Raw genomic sequence first — 18,830 nt, forward strand, 5'->3', positions numbered from 1 at the left:
TCTCCATTAGTTTTCTATGGTAGCCTTAACTGTTCGACGCACTGGATGGTAACACGCTAAAAAAAACATTTTCACTCACATCAGAAGAATGGACCATTACTTTCAATATTTCCATAAATGTATCTTACAACTATCCAATTTTAAATTTTTTCTACGACAGTGTAGTACATGACGCTGTCTAAGTTCTTACTACTGCCTGCAGCTGCCTTTTATTTATAAATTAGAATATATGGTGCATTTCGAGACACAAGGCTAAGCAGGTTCGAAGAATTTATTTGCAAATGATGGTAAACATAAGACCTCAGTGCATCAGATAATAGCCTGGGTCATCGGCCCTTGGATATCTTCTGTCTGCTACTACTGTCGGCTGTGTGGCTACGAGCTGAGGCAAGGCGCAGATGCATGCGGACGTGGCTTCGATTTGTTTTGTCTTCAGAACACCGCTGACGTTGTACACGACGTCGAGCATGTAAGACAGAGTCACGCAATTTCGGTCCGGCCCGCACTGGTACTTCGGACACCTGTAATAATATTAATGATAATATTAATTGGTTATGAAGATAAGCAGCACACTTTTGGCCTCTTCTGATTTCTAGACCTCGTGCCGCCTCGAAACTATTTTAACCAGTAGACGAATTGGCCCACTCCACTACAGCTTTTTTCCGCTTATAGATAACTAGAGACCGGATTTTATGCAAATGCCTATTTTTTTTAAACGCTTCGTAGACGCACCATTTTTACATATGAGCACGAATTAGGTGTTGACAATATGTTTAATACTCTTTTTATAGTGCCTATAAATGCCTATGTTGGTGTCAGTGCCTATAAATGCCTATTTCCGACGTCGGTGCCTAAAAATTCCCTATATTGCAGAAAAGGGGCCTGAAGTACGCTGTGGTTTTGCTTTCAAATTCTGTTTGCTTTCGAATCCATTTCGGTTTTCAGTAGAACACACACGTGGCAACATTAGATGACCTCGTCAGTTTGCTGTGGTGAACACTGTACCTACGCCGGCTGCGTACACAATACCAACCACGCCAGCCGAAAATATCGAAGCAACCTTCCTATTTTCTGCCATTTTATAGTGGCAGCTTGTTGATGACTTCGGCTGTTAAAGTGGTAGTTGACCATATGGCACCACAAATGACAGCATATTTATTAATGTTGAAGCATTGTGTATGCCTGCAATAAATAAGTTCAATTCCTGTGTGAGCGAAGACTGAACTCATTTGTCAGATGCTTTCAATTGACAATGTTTTTATCAAATTCTAAGTACATGGCCTCCTGTTAAGGTGTTCATTGTTTCTACTTTTGTTCACGACAAGCGAATTGTTTCTTTCGAGGTACACCAAAGTGTTTTAAAACGGTTGGTAACCGTCCCTTTTGGTCTGCTGAAGCATACGTATTGTACGAAAAGTTGCGTGACAGCCTTAAAAAAAACGGCCTCTAATGTTCGCACCTTGCTTAAGGTCCCAAATCATTCTTGCTGTGTCTTTCTTTTATTTTACGGCAGATATTGCGCGCTGAAGTTCGGAACTGTGTGCACTTTTGATAAAGTTTATAGTGCCTATTTTTCTCCGTTAGGTGCCTAAAATGGAATTTTAGCCGCCTATTTATGGCGCCTAAAACGTGCTTTTTAGTGCCTAAAAATCCGGCCTCTATAGACGACTCAAAATGGAGCAGGTAGCGCTTCCAGCACTAGCGCTATAGTCATCATCATCTCGCAAGTTACTTCTCTCATTAAGATGCACTATCCTGTAAGCCCAAGAGGCACATCGATGTAACATAAAGGCACACAGAGAAAGAGACACCGCCACAAAAACCCTATATTCGGCCCACTTTTCACCAGTGTGGCAAGTAGGCACTTACTGCACCGCCAAGGATGAGGTTGACTTCTTACACCAGATAGCTCTAACATCTAACCTCAGAGTAATACTTCTCCTAGATGCGGGCGTAGTAAGCATTAATGGTGCTAATCTACTAATAAGTGGTCGTGCATTTCTTGCTTTCAGTATCAGTTTTTCACGCTAATTCTTGCTTTTCCTTCCTGTTTTTTTTTCTAATTCTCCCTATCTTCTTGATTTTCTGAACGGAGGTCTTTGTCTTGGTGGCCTTCCCACGCCGACTATGATGTCAGCGATTATTCACAGGCCTCCGAAACAACTCGTTCGTCAGTAAACGACCCTAACAGTTCAGCCTCAAGCTACACTATGTTACTGCGCCTTGCGCTTCTTCCCACACCTAGCCCCATACGTGCACACACTCTATAGCCCCGTGAGCGAAGCGACCTCTGAAAGCACACAGCGAAGAGTTCACATTCACAAGCCACACGTGTTCCTCAGATTCGAGCTCACATCACCGACATTGTCCTTAGGCAGCAGGTGAACGTTAACGATTACGAAAGGATGGTACTATTATGCCGGCAGCCGACAACATAGCCCGCTGACAACTTTGCCGGTAGTTTGATCTTATTGTTGATTCCGGTCGCATCACAGCGTACAGCGAATGAAACGACACTGCCGGCATTCTTTTTCCAGCTGTTTCCCCGGCTAAACATTCTGCACAAAAAACTGGCGGCAGCCGGCGATCAAATTAACTCTCACAATCACAGAATCCTACATAAAAGCTACACACTCACAGGGAAAATTCATTTCTTCTTCTTCACCATATGAAAATGGCACATACCCACGCGGGGGGATTGGCTAAGGTACGGTGGTGAATGCCAAGGAGGTATAAGTGCGGGAAAAAAAAACTAAGTAAAATAGTAGAATGTTTGAAATCAGAAAATATGTATGAACTGTTAGAAATCTTTAATAAATAAGCAAATTAGATACATCAGGAAATAAAACAAAATACGCTTTTGGACATTCAGTAGAATTTTATATGGATTTAACAGGGTAAGCGGCCAGTTGCAATGATGTAATCATGAAGGTAGCCGCAAATAGTGCTTAACGAGAATCCCGTGGCGCTCGCACCAAACGAGAGCAGAAATGGTAAAGACAAAGGGAGTCCTAACCTCGAAAGAGGGTCTTCCAAATACTGTTTTCTCTGAAATGCGAACCGCCGGCAAGAGAGGAGATAATGGTCAATTGTTTCAACTTCTCCGCATGTGTTACAAAGGTTACTCGTAGCGAACCCGCATCTGCATAAGTACAAGTTGAGGTGGGGGATTCTGCATCGCAGAAGCGTCATGGACACTTCACACCGCCTTGTATTACATGATCGAACATTCCATGGGAAATTTAAATGTTGAAAGTCCACGGTATTCAGCAACGGATCACCCAAGCTGGCTGATATATGTTGGAACCGCTGCAAACGGGAGCTCTCCAACATAATAAGGTGCGGTACGGGGTTCATTTGTTCTATTTTCTTCCTCCTTCTCGAGGAGGTCGGTTGTGCAGCACACATGACCACAGCGAGCCAATTAGACCATACCGTCGGCATTGCTTTTCGAGCGGTTCTGCCGGCTGCCGGCAATACAGCCACTTCCATTGCGAAATACTACGACTCCAGAATCCTCCGCTAGCGCTCACCGGCAACTAGCCATAGGTATCTCAGCCGGTATGCGCTTGGGGTCCACGTTGAGGATGACGTCGAAGGGGCAGGTGGCGCGCTCCCCTATTTCCATGGCTTGAGCATCAGGTGCGCAGCGGTTTTGCTCCCTCAGCGCCCGGTGCCTGGACGGGAACTGCCAGCGCCATGGAGGGATGGCGACTCCGCCGCTGCCGGATGGCCAGGCTGCTGCCGCCACCATCAGCGCCAGCATCCAGCCCAGCGAGACAGCCATCTTGGCTCCTACCCTTCCTACTCTTCCTCCTTCTTTTCATTCCGAGCGTCTGCTTGTCGCCGCTTAGCACGGACAAGCCACATGAAGAAACAGTTCCAAAGGGTGAAGAAAGCAGCAGCGAAATCCTTACTCTTGATCACGGTGTAAGAAAACTTGGGGGGACACTTAGGCTCCACAGTGTTAATGGGATAATGCCCATACATGAGGAATTTGTCGTTCTAGGATTTACATTCACAGGGCCCATGGAGCCCTCGTATCACTCCTGGAGCAGTGATCCAGCGGTTAATGAATGCGCCAACCTCCTGCCAGGGCAGCTGTTGACATCAGCGGGGCCTGTGCGCCTAGATTGCTCTTCCCGAGCAGCCACTCGCGTTCGATCATTAATTTAACTGCAACCTCTCTCGTTGCTCAGTTTGTTCACAATCTTATGGGCAGGCCTTGGTGACGCCACAAGGTCAGGGAACCTAGATGGCCCAGCTAGGCAGCTCCTCCGGAGATTTTTCGCACAAGAAGCCAACGCCGACATTAAGTCTTAACATTATCGCGTTAATATATTTAGCTGCTGACCCTAGCCTCCCGATTTCCCGCCACTGGCGGAGAGCACGCAGAAATGTGTTCGCGCTCTATTACATCAGCCAACCGCAACGGGACAGGGTCGCTGTGTCGTATGACCCCAAGAGTTGCGGAGCGGCGGGCAGCGACACGGCTTGTCTGACTTTCGACAGCGTTTCAATCTGTGTTTAACTACGTTTATGCTGCCAGAATGCACCTCAATGCGTGACCATTAGCTCCTCGCCTCTAACGGAGTGGTAGGCAACATGTACAGCAAGTTCCCTAGAAGGTGCAAGCCACGTCCACGGACGGTAGTCACGGCTTATGTGCCTGATGGCATTGATGCGTTGATTGTTATTGCGGCACAACTGTGAAATCCAGCCAGGCCCAAAAGCTGACTTGGACAATTATTCAATGGGTGTTTCCGAGAAACCTACGTGTTCGTCGTGGAAGTGGATTGATGCAACTATTTTCAGAAGTGCTTCTTGGCTTGGGCTTCTGGCCACACGACAGTAGCCCATCAAGCCGTAATTGAATGTGTCTTGTGGCTACTATCATGAATACACGGAATCACGTATCTCAGCAAAGCGCCTTGTATCATTCAATTTGTTTACTATACAGCGTAGGTAGTCTGTTCACTGTGGTTTAAGAATCCCTCAACTCAAACGCCTGGAGATCATGAGGTCGGGCACAAAATAATTGGGGCTACTAATGGTTGTCCACACCCTCATTTGTCACACCCTCATTGTGTGGGCGACTCCACACTATCAGAAGAACCAACTATGTAGGCACACTAGATGCGAGATGGCGCGTTAGCGTTGCAATTAATTTCCGCCGGCGGTCTCTTGGCCCAGTGCAGTTATCACCCGCGGTGTAATTCCATGCCACAAAATATTGTTGTATGAAAGCTGTAAATAAGGCGGCAAAATTTATAGGAAATACGGAGCTGCATATCTTGCACGACTTTCAAATGCTTGATAGAGCATTTCTTTGGGGAACACTATTTAAGAAACAGAGGCACTTTAGCAGACCAACTCGAATTCTTCTGAACTGATATCCACCAAGTCCAGTTTCAAGCCACGTAATTATTTTATCTTTTCATGTGAATGCCGGTCTTTCCTTAAAATGGACATTCGCTCAGCATGTTCGGTGCCGGCGAAAAAGATACCACTCGCGGGGGGGGCGCAAGAAAATTTTAGCGGATCCTTTTCGCGTCGCTTAGCTAAAAGTGCGCTGCACTAGTCACTAAGACGTCCCAAATGCATTCTTGGTTTCCCTTCGCTCCCTGCGCACGCCCATGGCGGCGGAGGCTTTCTGCTACACAGCCCGAAAGCGCGGGTGTGATTCCCGGCCGTGGAGGCAGTATTTGTTCAGCAGGCGAAATGCGGGAACGCCCTTCTGATTTCTGGCTCATTAAATAACCACAGGTGGTCGAAGTTAGCCACGTTCCCTACAGGCCACATCTCATCTCCTCACAGCACCAGCGCACTACACTCTTCAGGTAATATTTGAACGTAGAAGTAGACTCTTTGGCCTAAATGTGGGAGCGTGCGCATTGAGATCGACCGTTTATCTTTGACTAGCGGTATATTCAATCATGCGCTCAACAATCGTCCGGGTATAGCAAACAAGCTTGGAATAAATTTATTTCTATGACGAGCTTCGAAGGGCGTGAAGGCTCCGTCCTCGCTGCTGTTCCACGTACTCATGCAGTCCCAGGAAGTAAAACGGTAGAACGCGAAGTAGCGTGAAACGACCCGGTGTCGACAGTAGTTAGAACGGTACTAAGCCTTGCCGCACTCAGATAAGCACATTTACTTGCCCCGGTACTGGGCGATCTCGGAATATCTCGGAATATCAACAGCAAGGCCGCCGCAGTTCCACTTCACTGCCTCCCACGGGGAGGAAATCTGGCTGTGCGGCCAGCCCGTGCTCCCCCCCCCCCCCCTTCCTTCCCGCGGTTTAGACTACTAGGCTTTGTTGTAGTGCAACGGCAGTGGTCGAAGTGGGACAGCCGGACCGCGCCCTGCAGTGTAGCGAACCCCCAGGAGAGGGTGCAGCGGCCTCTCCGCCACATTGCGAGCGTGTCGCAGTCCACAATGCCCGTTGGCACGGGGACAGGTGCGAAGAGTTACGGACTTAGGGAGTTACGGAAGGGCGTACCACCCAGCCGCAACGCGTTGGTTTCCCATTCCGAATAGCTCGGTGTCACGCGGGGTCATGTGAGTGAGCGCACCAAGCCTGGGTTTTCGAGAATTTGTCCTTACCCGAAGATGGGAAAAATGACAGAATTAGTTGCCCACTCGGGAGGCTAGTAGGCCTCGAAACTTGGGAGGGCCCAGTGAGTGGTCAATACCGAGTGAAGACCTGACGAAATCGCAGAACAACACCGAGCCTTGAGAAAGCACAAACAGAAAGACGTTGTAGTAGCGTGAGGTGTGAGCTGCGGACATAAAATGAGACTCCAAGCCGTTGGAGCCTGAAGATAGGAGTTTTACAGACTATGTGAGAGGACGAACGCCGGTGGTATGACATCAGAGAAAACTCTGAAAGAAATCCCACCACGAACGCTGCCCCTCCCCGGACGCCTGCGTGCGGACCCGGAGGGGCACGGGTCTTCTTCTGGCGGAAATAAAGTTTCTTCACTCACTCACTCTTTGGAGAATGAACCGGAGACCGAACGGGCAGGCAAAAACTCTGTCATCTTAGTACTGTTGGACAGTTGAGGTGGCGGAACCTTGCTAGGGGGAGGGGATCTCAGTCCAGCCCCTGTTAGGTTGCCCTGTCTTGGACGGTCGGAGACCCTGGCAGAGTGGTCTGTGGTATTCAAGTAGGCTTAGAGGCCGAGGGCCGCAATATTGGTGGAAATTCGAGTGCTCGCCCCATAAGGAGGCCTTAAATGAGCTCAAAGGGATCGGAATTATGGGGAAATTCTGCTGTCCCCATACCCTCCAATTCCCATAACCCATGGGTATATCCCATATCCCACTGCCATATCCCATCCCTACCTGATACTTCCCAGTGGGGATCAGTAGAGTCTCCTCGGGCCCGGTCCTCCGGCTGTGGATCGCTTAGTAGCTCCTCCCCCTGTTATTTTATTTTCCCTCTTTCGGGGGGCAAAATCACTATTGCCCTTGGGCTTCCCCTTGTATATTACAATTGGATTAGGCCTGTTGTACGGAAGTGGCGAAGGCAGGAGCTATTATTTTTCATTCTTTTATTTCGCCCCACTCTACTTATTGACGGCTTCTCCCCCCTCCCCACTTGTGCCGCCATCTGTACGCGCTGGAAAGAAGAGAACTGACGTGCGTCAAAAAATTTGTAGGCCCAAATAGCTCTTACACCATGCTCTTGATGAAAACAACGTTATCTAAAGGAGGCGAGCCCACAAGCAGATGGTCAGATGTTTTGCATGACGTGCATAACATATTACGAAGATACGCCGTATGTGAAGCGCTCAAAGAAAAGCTACAGAACAGGAAAATATGTTGCACCTCTAGAGTAAAGGTAATATATATTACACTTTTAAAGCAACAGTTGTATGAATGAGACTTCTTGCGGATTCGCAGTCGTTTTCTGGCTAGTTGTTGAAGTATCAGGAGCGTCTGTAACAGGACATTTACAAACAGAAGATTTCTTGGCGTTAAACTTCTGCAATCAAGTCATAAGCTCGCAGCGACTGGACCCAGCTTATCATGGGCGAAAGGCCTGCTTACCAGTGTCCCAGAGTAATTCAGCAGCATGATGGCCATAAGCAGCGTCTTCTTGCCTAAAAATGCTGCAAGACCAGTGGCCGCTCTTCCTGAAGGATGCAGCTTGCTAAATTCATCTGTTGAGTTTAAGTTTGCTTGGCTCATACGTTTCGCGTTTCTTTTTTTCTTTAATTCGCAGTCGGGCGTAGCAACAGCAGTTCTCACGACGCTGCGCAAAATTACGCGGCCTTTCGTTCATAGTCTAATACCACTATAATCCGTTCAGCAGTGCTAACACAGGTGTTTTTATCATAGTACGTATTTTCTTTTGCATTTTTCAGCTAGCCACGGTATTGTCAAGGAGAGCTGTCGCCAGTTACCTAGTCTAGTGCACAGAAGGAAGGGGGAGAGATGTTAGACGCGCCAATGTATGCACTCACATCCGCTCGTTCTCATCTTCGCCGTTGCCTCCTCCGTACGGGTGTTCCCAGCAGAGCGCGGTGTCGGGTGTGCTTTGCCGGGACAATCGTCGCTGGGGCGAGTGTGTTATCGCTCCTCGCACTATGTTCGCGCCGTCGGCCGTACGGGTCTTGTGGCTGTTTGTTGAGGCGTTTCTGCTGTTATGCGTTTTCACAACAAGGCGAGGGCAGCGTGCTGAAGCAGCCAACGTATGTGAACTGAGGGTGAGTACACAACCAGGCGGAGGCCAAACAGTAAATCTCTAGTGAATAATCGCGGGCTGAAAAAGAACTGTGGCAAAGAACAAATCACTAGACCAGTGTGCAGAATAGAAGCTCAGAATGGGTAGTTGGTGCTCCATACGCGTTTCTGTTCCAGTTTAGAGCCTTCCATTTTGTGTTTCTGTTAAGGGTTTCCTTGTGTTGTCTTGCATTTACTTTCAAGCTAGGCAAAAATTACCGTCTTTTTTGTACCTCTACCTTCTGCCACTAGACCTGCGGGGAATTTAGCCGCGTTCAGTCACTCAGAAAGATATCCCTGTCGCAGGGTATTCGTCTAATGTCTTTCTAGCACAGCCGCCGCTTCTCACCAGACGAGCTAAACCTCAAAGCAGCAGCGATGCATCTACACGGTATAGCCAATGGGTGCAACAGTCGTAGTGTTTTAGCGCCCGTTGATGTGCACAAGGTGGGTGAAGTGAGAGTTTTAAAATTAAAGTGGATCATTTCTTGTACTTGTTCAGCTTGGAGATTTGTTGCACGTTACTTGCTCCACAAAACAACTAAAAACACCTTCTCGGCACTTGGTGTTGCTGCAAAATTTTTACTTCCACAAGTGTGACCATAAAATATAACCTGCCGTCCAAAACGTAAAAGAAGGCAAATATTTTTATACTTTGCACATGTTTTTAAGCACTCTAAGAAGTATAAATTTTCCTTCATCGTTTTTACTTTTCTATTCTGAATGACGCTTCGAACAAAAGTGATCTAGAGTGACTGTAAGTTTCTATTGAGGCTAAGGTAATCAAAGGCAGCTGCTTTGAGCCCTCAAGGTTCTGAACGTGCGCCTTCCTCATGAAGGCCCTTGCCTACCATGGCACTACACTAGTACTGTGTAGCTACCCAGCCCGCACTTTTGAACATAAGGCCTAAGGCCTTCGTGATGCCCGTCTAACAAGAGTTTACCAAGTATAACAAGAGTATACTGATGCAAAGTGTTCCCGAGCAGCTACGGCGCTGACGTTTAACAAAAGGTTACATTGGTCGCCTAAAAACGTTTGCCCTCTCAAAGAGCCAACGTGAGCTGCGAGCCACGTGACAATCGTCTGTAGGCTGTCAGAAAGAGGCACAGTGCGAGCCATAAACATGATCTACATGATCGGGAACAGCCATATTTACGGTGGTTAGACATCTTGTTGCAAAATACTTCGCCATACAAGTGCGTTTTATTTCTCGGCAGTCTGTGATCAATCGAAAGATGACATCTATGGACAATAACCGTCACATTTTGAAGTAAACGAAAGTAAATTAATGGTCCCTAATTTACTGCGATAATGTGAGAGAAACCAAGCCAATGTGTCGGTGAATGTGATGTTAACCAGAAATGAAAATAAAGCAACATGCCCATCACAACACCCTACTACAGCGATTCATTTCGGTGATCCTATAGCCGACTATTGAGAAATGAAATACGTGGATTTTACAGCCACATGTAACATGCATTTTAACTGACCGCAGGTAGAAGTGATTGGTTTATTTCTATATAATTTTCTCGAACATGCGAAATTCCTGCAACGTCTGCGCTTACGTATATAGACTATACGTAAACTGTTGAACAAAAAAAAATTCGATAAGGAAGGGCTCATCAATGTATACAGCTGCCGCGGAGAAAGATTTCCAGAAGTGACTGATGACTGGTACGAAATAATTTAAACTTGTGGCTCTGCGGCTCAAGAAAACGGCAATGAAAAGAACCGCACGCCTTTTCCATCCCTCAGTCTAGCGTAATGTTCAGAAGAGGTCTCCGCTTGCAGATAATTCTATTTTTTATTGTTATTTCCGCCCAGCTGGCCGTCTGTCACTTGTGCGAATGTTTTTGAGCTGCAGCTGTGCATGTCACTTTCAACTCTTATTGAAACCAAGAAAACCACTGATGAAACTTTTTTACATAATGATTTCCTCGAAAAACAGCTCGCAAGCTTAATCATATGTAGTTCATAAATCATTTAAGAGAAAGTAGCAAAAAGACAACACGTACCGTCAGTGGCATTTCAGCCATCATCCGCCGGTCGAGCACGCGACTCTAGCAAATGAGGTGCGGTTGTCGCTCTCAAATGACCTTTTTTTTTCACTGTATTTGTACTGCGTGCTGTCTATTGAGAGTGTTCACTACCACCACGCAAACCACATAGGTGGGCGCGGAACGCCCTGTCATAGCGCGAACATGGTCGAACGGGAAGGGTAGCAGCTGCTCGAGAAGCTTCTTGTGCTACCAGTAGCTTATTCTGTCATACCTGTGAGGTACCTACTGTTAACGCACATACCTATGCATGTTCTGTCATACCTCAGCTGTGCACTACTTTGTCAAGCCAATCTAATACTTTTTGGGTGCACCTCCTTATATCACCTAATGTCGAAATAAAGGCATTTAGTATTCTTGTTGTAATTGTTCTACGCCAGGAGCAGAGCCCCTTTAATAGGGCGAAAGCTTTCCGCTTAGTGACTATCAAATACCACTTCTTGTTCCGAAGATAACCGCCATTAGTGCGGTGGACGGTGTGAATGACACAGGAGACTGGAAGTTGTGGTGAACGTGGCCGCTCTTCTTCGTAGGGCTGTCCGGCACGCCGGCCGGGCCACATCAATATGCACGTCCTGAGCCACAGCCACAACGACGCCGGATGGATTCAGACTGTCGACACCTTATACGAGGCCTGTGAGCCGGCCATCACTTTGCACTGCATGCCGTCTATTTCCCCTGTGTGATATTTCCCTCGTGATGGAAACAAGTGGCTAATCTGTTACTACATGAAAAGCATACGCGACTAGGGCGCTGCAAATAAAAAACTTAGTGATATACTACACTGTACCTTGAACATTCCGAGCCGCCGCTGCTGTCTTTGAGTGCGTGCGGGGCCAGTTTTTTAAGCCAAAAAATACAAAAATCTGTACTGCGTTAACAAATGCGGCAGTAATTTTTTTTCGATAACGCAACTCCACACACTAACCAGCTTACTAGTTCACTTCAAAATAATCCCTGCCACCGTTCTCTAGCAGCTCAGCTGTTTTTGGTGTTCCTATCTTCCTGGTTCCTTTCGAAGTGTCCTGTTTGAATTAGACACATATATCTATTACAACGAGTGGGGTTGAAATATCCGACAAGATTCGAATTAAACAAAAAAGGTCAGAGAGAGGCCAGCTTTAAACGAGCCGCTGACCTGTGGAAAGCAGTCTACAAAATTTGCCTTGTCTGCGGGTGATGCTCTTACTGTCATGAATACTAGAACTCTGCTAAATAATCGAAATCCTCTCTTCTCTATACCAGTCCAAGCACGCATTTTCAGCGCTGGGGCAGGTTCAGCGCTCACTAGTATTACTGTTTTCATCCATATTTTAACGTAGCCATGCTTGCAAACGGCGTGTGAAGCACATCCTTTCTCTTTATTGCATCATGTTCATAGCCCCGCCTCTTCGTTAGCTCTCTGAGTGTAATTTTCATTGCGATCCGTTCTTTGTTTGAAACATGCGAGACCAGCTATCCCAAGTTTAACTTTTCTATTTTTCGCTAATAAGGGCGAACGCCGAGCTATAACCAACATAACTTGTATGAACTGGTAAGATTGATTGCCCTAAAAGATATTTTTCGCTACCACTTTTGTTGTAGCCAGAGTGTAAATGATCCTAATACACTATTCTTTAATGTCACTCCTTTCATATCCAGTGTGAGCCTGTATATGATAAAAAAAACATATCAGCGATGGCGGCAGAAAAGAAGACCGAACAGGCGCAACCTTTCTACCGTCCTCGTTTTTTTTTAGGTGTTTTATAAGTCAAATCAACCCTCCCTGCTTTCCTTTAACCTAAGCTTCAGAGTTCAAAAATTATTGGGCGGTACCTAGTGCCGTAACCTAATGTCAACCTACAGCCTGCTCTTTTTTTCTCCGACTGTTATGCTAAGCTGATGGCCAAACATAAATGAGTAATTACTCCCTTATTACAAATCTACTCCACCTTGGGGGATTCCCCTAAACATTTGGCCAACACTGTTCCCACTTCGAGTTACTGATCAATTCGCTCTCGCCCTACCATAAGCTTGCCGTCCCGGTTAGCTCAGTTGGTAGAGCGACTGCTCCGGTGGTGCGGTGGTCCCGGGTTCGAACCCCGGACCAGGACGAATTTTTCTCTAACTACGAAGTTTCTGAGAAAGCTGTATAGCTTTCCTTTGTAGCCGTATGGCTGCGCTCGGGTGGATGTCAATGAGTAAATACTGCCTTATCATAAATATCTGCCATGTGAATCATGGTACCGGCGGTTACGCCGCTGCAGATGTGGAGTCCATCTACAACACCTCAACGCGTGCCTTGGGGATGAACCCAACCTGGCGCTACGTGTCAGCCGAGAACGTCTTCTTCGCACGCTGGTGGAAGAACCAGACGGCCCGAGTGCGGGAAAGAGTACGAGCCGCCGTCGACTCAGGTGCGTCTGCAGAGCACGGATCTTATGTTTATTTTCTTTTGAAAGCAATGCGGAAAAATACAAGCACCGCGCTGTGGGGCAATGTTCAAGGCACTTCGCGCTAAGCACAGCCACGCGACGGGCTGAGAGCGCCTCAGACCGGTCGGTTAGCGCATGAGTAAGCGTGCATCGACTTTTTCTTTGGGCCCCAGTGATACCTAGGTCCAAATATGGCAAAAATTTGCTTCCCTTACTACAAATATGGCAAATATTTGCTTCCGATGGATGACTCCCTTACTACGTCTTATTCGCCTGGTTGTTTCCTGGCCCAATGTTTTATCTCGCTTTGTTCTTTCTTGTTGATGCTGCCTCCGCATGAGTTGCGCATTCCTTTTCTTAAAACAAGCGAAGCCATGAACAGTTCTCCTACAGTACCACGCTCCCTGCACATGACTGACAGGATGGTTGAGCAGAGGAGCTTGGAATTGCGACGTTAGCATCCTTAGCATGTCCTGCTCATATTTAAATTATTCTGCGGATCAGCCTTCAATTGCACCATTTGTGTGCTTTCTTTAGTTCATTCGTATCTCATTGCTGTACCGAAGTATTCCTTTTTTACTAATATGGCGTCTCCAGGCCTTCATTTCCTACATGGTCCGATGATGCATCACAGGCTGCTAGCCTAGTGGGTAACAAAAGATGATTTAGTCTTATTCTAAACGTTTAACAGTGCTACGGAACTTTGCATGCTGACTCGCTCCATTTGCTTATTTCGTTTTTATTGATTCTTAACGGGATACCGCTTTCCCGTGAAAAGAAATTTCACTCCCCCCCCTCCCTTCAAGATAAAGTTTTCTTCAACTACGAAGATTTTGTGAAAGCCTCATAGCTGTTAATTATCACCATGCGGCTACATTCGGGTACAAGCTGCTCTGCAATGGCTCCTTTTTTTTCGATTCGACGCCACTGTGTAGGATTCCCCTGAACATATAGGACTAATCCTGTGACTCCAGTGAGTTTGACGGGAGTTAAAACTTTCCGCCTTCATCGAGGCGTTTTTTGTTTTTTTTTTTTGCGGTTTTACCGTATTGAACGTCCCAAAGCGACTCACGCTACAAGGGACGCCGTAGTGTAAACGTGCCGATAATATGGACCAGCTGGAGTTCTTTAACGTTCACTGACAATTTCACACCCCTCAGAATCCTCCGCGGAAATGTAAATTAGGAGCACGTAATATCTTACCGTGAGAGTGCTAGACAAGCCGTGAACTACGGCACTAGAAACAACGCGGACCGAGAAATTACAGCACAAACGGCGGCGCCAGTATCTTGACGTCATGTTGGGCACCCACACATTGCTACGGCTCAGAATGCGAATCGTATGACGGAATGGGCATAGACGTGATTGTCGCACCAAAACAGCGACACTAACTGCGACAGTAACGCGAGGAAAAAATACGGTTGATTTTTCCACTTGTAGCGACGTCGAGCATAATCACATCTGATTGATCCGACTCGTGTGATCATTTTAAACCTGAATAAATACTGAAAAAAAAATGAAAAAAAAAATTGCCGCCGCGGTGACTCAGTGGTTATGGCGCTCGGCTGCTAACCCAAAAGACGCGGGTTCGATCCCGGCCGCGGCGGCGGAATTTCTTTGTGGGAGAAATTCTAGAGGCCCGAGTACTGTGCGATGTTAGTGCACGTTAAAGAACCCCAGGTGGTGGAAATTTTCGGAGCCCTTCACTACGGCGTCTCTGATAGCCTGAGTCGCTTTGGGACGTTAAACCCCATAAATCAAACCAAACCAACCTGAACATTCACAATGAAACTTTAGGAACTTCCGACTTCATTTCGATTGTCTTGGCAATTGGTTTCAAATTGCAGGACAGCTTCAGTTCGTCGGCGGCGGCTGGGTGCAGAACGACGAGGCCGTCACCCACTACACGGCCATCATCGACCAGATGACGCTGGGACTCAGGTTCCTGAACGACACGTTCGGCCCGCAGTGTGGCGTGCCCAGCGTCGCATGGCAGGCGGACCCCTTCGGACACTCCATCGCACAGGCGGCGCTATTTTCTAGGGTGTGATTTTTTCTCTGGACTGTAGACGCCCTTAATCAAATGCGTGATATTGCGAGAAGGCATGTTTCTTGCTATTTTATTCCATGATGGGGTGCCATTTTTTCGGCACTAACTATAAATTGCCGTTACGAAAGTGCTTATAAGGGTAGTCAACATTCCTCCAGAAGCACGCTCGAAGGAAAACCTCTGCGAGAAACTATGAACAGTTCGCACACGAATCTTCAAAGATGTGTTCTTTAGCGTGGTGTGTAACAGCTGCCGCAATAGAAATGAGGACGCGTGCAGGCCATCTAGCCTTTTTTATTTATTTATTTATTTATTTATTTATTTATTTATTTATTTATTTATTTATTTATTTATTTATTTATTTAATTTATTTATTTATTTATTTATTTATTTATTTATTTATTTATTTATTTATTTATTTATTTATTTATTTATTTATTTATTTATTTATTTATTTATTTATTACCTGCATCGCCTGTTTAAGGCATTAACGCAGGGGGACATCTTCGAAACAAAAATCCCAATCGAAATATAATGCGCAAAACGCGGTAAAAAGCATCATTTGCTAGTACTGAAACAATATTTAGTGGCAAAGCATTGCAGTCTATAATCGTACGCGCAAGAAAAGAATAACGCATGACGTCCCTTCTAAAAGAAAGTTCACGAACTTTCAGAGAGTGGTCAGGTCTTTTCTATATAAAATGGAGATTTTATGAATTGATCTCTACTTATTCCAGTTTTACGGTAGTATATATTATGAAAACATTTCAACCACAAATGTTTCCTGTGCCCCTTCAGCTCCTGCCGCTTCAGTTTGCTTTTAGATTCTTGCGCACTAGAATTTCTGCTCAAATTTCCGTGAACAAGCCTATAACAAGTTCACAATGGTCGACTGTGCTTGGGAACAATGCATTTATGCGCTCAATTTTCATGTTGATTAAAAGGTAGAGAATACATACTTTAAAAACGAGTTACAGAATTTCACAGTGAGCCAATAGTGTCTAACATCCGGGTAGCAATTAAAGGAAACGACGCAGCACAGGAAATACTCGAAACATCTGGCAAAATAAGATTGCCAAGAATTGGCCTATACCCCCAATAGCGGATGCTAGATGCATGCTATCGTACTGAGTCGCATATTAGTCGATATGCCGTGCAGGTGGGTCCTAAACATTGGAAACAGGAAAAGAAAAAATGGCTGTGGCTTAGCTTGGTTAAGCCCGATAATTGCGAAAGCAATATCCGTAGCTACGCCATGGTTCAGCTGGTAGTGTAGCTGGTGGTGGCGCTTGCGGTTAGACTTGTGGTGATGCATCGGTTATGCAATCCAATCCAATCCAATCAAATCCAATCAAATGCAATCCAATCCAATCCGATTCGATCCAATCCAATCCGATTCATTCCAATCAAATCCAATATGCTAATTTGGTAGCTACCGGCCTCGCTACGCGACGGCCTGAAAGTGCAACTAGTATTGCTTTCGCAAAAAGTTCGATCGTACTTTTGGACCACCAACACAGGCTCCGAGCCTCCAACGTGTAGTTAATGGCTACAGACAAAACACAAGCACCACAAATAATTGGCCCAATATTGGAAACGGTTCGCTTTACTGTTGTCTCTTGGGCCGATGAGTGGTACTGCCTAGGAGAACACCACATAATAGTGGCACTGCGGCAGCACCGCAATAAATTCATCACGGGAAGGGTGCTCGCGTTTCTTTAACCAGCAACTGATGCATTTTTTAATGCCATAGCATCTGAGGTCACGTTCTCGTAAAAAGCCGGCGTTCGTCCGTCCCAGTCCCCGTAAAGCACGTGGCTGCAATCTGCCCACCTTTGGAGCTTAGTAAAAGAAACCTGGCGCAAGTATTGGTATGAGGACTCTCCGCGACTTATGAATCTGGAAAAGCGATGGAATACTTGCGCGGGAGAGATCTGCAGTGCTTTCTTATTGTGTTCTTCAAGGTAGTATAAGCACCATCAAAGTTTTTCAGCCACACCCTTGTCACGTGCTTTCGCTCATTATTTGACGCATCCATGCGTAACAATACGGGCCACTTAAACGCTGCCGAGAACTGTCGCCACGGTCGGGAAGCATGACTCGATGTTTGCACAGGTCTCTTAGAAAACAAGCAAGCGCGTGAAATATTTGGGCAGCAAAGCTCCAAGCAATGGCAGCAGTTTTTGCAGGCTTGAAGGCAGTCAAAACACCGCACTTTCCGCACTATCATTGTTGGCGTCTTTCCTACACCCTCTCATATTTCAGTAACTTCTTTTGCGCTTCTCCGTGTCATTGATTCGCGTATTGGTCGACCGCCTAGTTTGGATAGCGTAATTTAGAAAAATAGCAGATCAACCAACCCGTACGCATGTACACATGGCACTCTTCTATGGTACTCTGGACTTACAAATGACCGCCCAGTTGTGGTTACTATACAGTGCATATGAATTTTCAAGTACCAGTAGTAGTGGGGAGTTCAGTGGTACCCCTGTGCTGATGAAATTTGCCCCGCCATATCAACGTCAATGCGTTCCCTTTATTATGTGCATATACTGGGCGTCCCAAAAAATGACTGATGGATTTTGAAAATCAATAAAAAAAAGTCGGAATGAGATAGAATTGTACTGTTTTTGGCCTTACGCTCAGGAAGACATTGAATTTTATCCCTTCAAAATTCGAATTTAGTTTACATTTCCACCAACAGGTGGCCCTGCAGGCGATCTAGAGGTATAGCTAGAACGGAGCATATTTGAGCTCGTTATTCCGTAGTTCGCCGTCAAGCTGATAGCGTGTGCCATTGAGATTACAATTCCGCTGTACCAAAAATGGTTTATTCCGTTGAACAGCGGTTGTTTATTGTGTTAGATTTCCATCGCCTGAAACGCAGTTTTGTTGAAACGAGGCGCAGTTTCCAAAGAAAATACCCGCCACCTGTTGGTGGAAATGTAAACTAAATTTGGATTTTGAAGGGATAAAATTCCCTGATTTCCTAAGCGTAAGGCCGCAAACAATGCAATTCTATCTCATTGCATCTTTTTTTTATTGATTTTCAAAATCCATCAGTTATTTTTGGAACACCCGTTAATTGCGCTGCATGGCTTTGTGTTAACGAGCCTGGCATTGGTGCCTGATGTTTTGTTTCAGATGGGCTTCAGCAGCTTGATGCTGGGCCGGATATCGTGGGACACCAAGGAAGAGTGGCAGCGGGCCCGCGCCTTGGAGTTCGTATGGCAGGCCGACAGCCGCCAACAGGGAAAGTCCCCATGCTGAACGCCCTCTTGCATGACGTGTCGCAGAAATCAATTTGGGAATTAGGAAGCTCAAGATAACTGCGGCTGATGAACGTGGTAGCGCGCATAAAATAATCGACTGAGGGGTATTTATTACGAATTAGAGACTGTCGAGCTGGTTTGTCTCCATGGGCAGATAAAACCAAGGCCATGATACGCAACGAGCTGTTCCTCTGTATCACTCTGGTCTTGGAGACGCTTGTACTAACAAAAGCATTTGTTGGGCGGGTTGATGTTTTCCATGATCCATAACTACAGCGCAAACGACAGGACAGAGATGAAGAAGGG

At 46.2% G+C, this 18,830-nt stretch overlaps 2 protein-coding genes across 2 annotated transcripts in view; one reads left to right on the forward strand and one right to left on the reverse strand.

Annotated features, from left to right (window-relative positions):
* Positions 1 to 301: 301 nt before the first annotated feature.
* On the reverse strand, positions 302 to 3,787 carry LOC149336142 (uncharacterized). The gene is made up of 2 exons (XM_089554670.1): positions 3,534 to 3,787; positions 302 to 521 (listed from the first exon to the last, which is right to left on the reverse strand). Exons 1-2 carry the CDS (start codon positions 3,785 to 3,787, stop codon positions 302 to 304), a joined length of 474 nt encoding a protein of 157 aa, XP_089410796.1.
* Positions 3,788 to 13,090: 9,303 nt separating this feature from the next.
* LOC149336143 (lysosomal alpha-mannosidase-like) overlaps positions 13,091 to 18,830 on the forward strand; it is a 54,141-nt gene continuing 48,401 nt past the window's right edge. Inside the window, exons 1-3 of the mRNA XM_089554085.1 lie at positions 13,091 to 13,184; positions 15,050 to 15,246; positions 18,397 to 18,517. Of these exons, the coding sequence (XP_089410211.1) occupies positions 15,127 to 15,246; positions 18,397 to 18,517 (241 nt within the window). The 5' untranslated portion in view covers positions 13,091 to 13,184; positions 15,050 to 15,126. The remainder of the gene's footprint in view (positions 13,185 to 15,049; positions 15,247 to 18,396; positions 18,518 to 18,830) is intronic.

The sequence above is a fragment of the Amblyomma mixtum genome, chromosome 7 (assembly GCF_055824585.1).
Source record: "Amblyomma mixtum isolate Tamu chromosome 7, ASM5582458v1, whole genome shotgun sequence".
Lineage (NCBI taxonomy): Eukaryota > Metazoa > Arthropoda > Arachnida > Ixodida > Ixodidae > Amblyomma > Amblyomma mixtum.

Excerpts from the sequence above, each read along its gene's own strand:
- LOC149336142 (XM_089554670.1), bottom strand. The coding sequence starts at position 3,787 with ATGGCTGTCTCGCTGGGCTGGATGCTGGCGCTGATGGTGGCGGCAGCA. Across the intron at positions 522-3,533 it reads ATACCTATGGCTAGTTGCCG|GTGTCCGAAGTACCAGTGCG; the intron begins GTGAGCGCTAGC and ends ATATTATTACAG.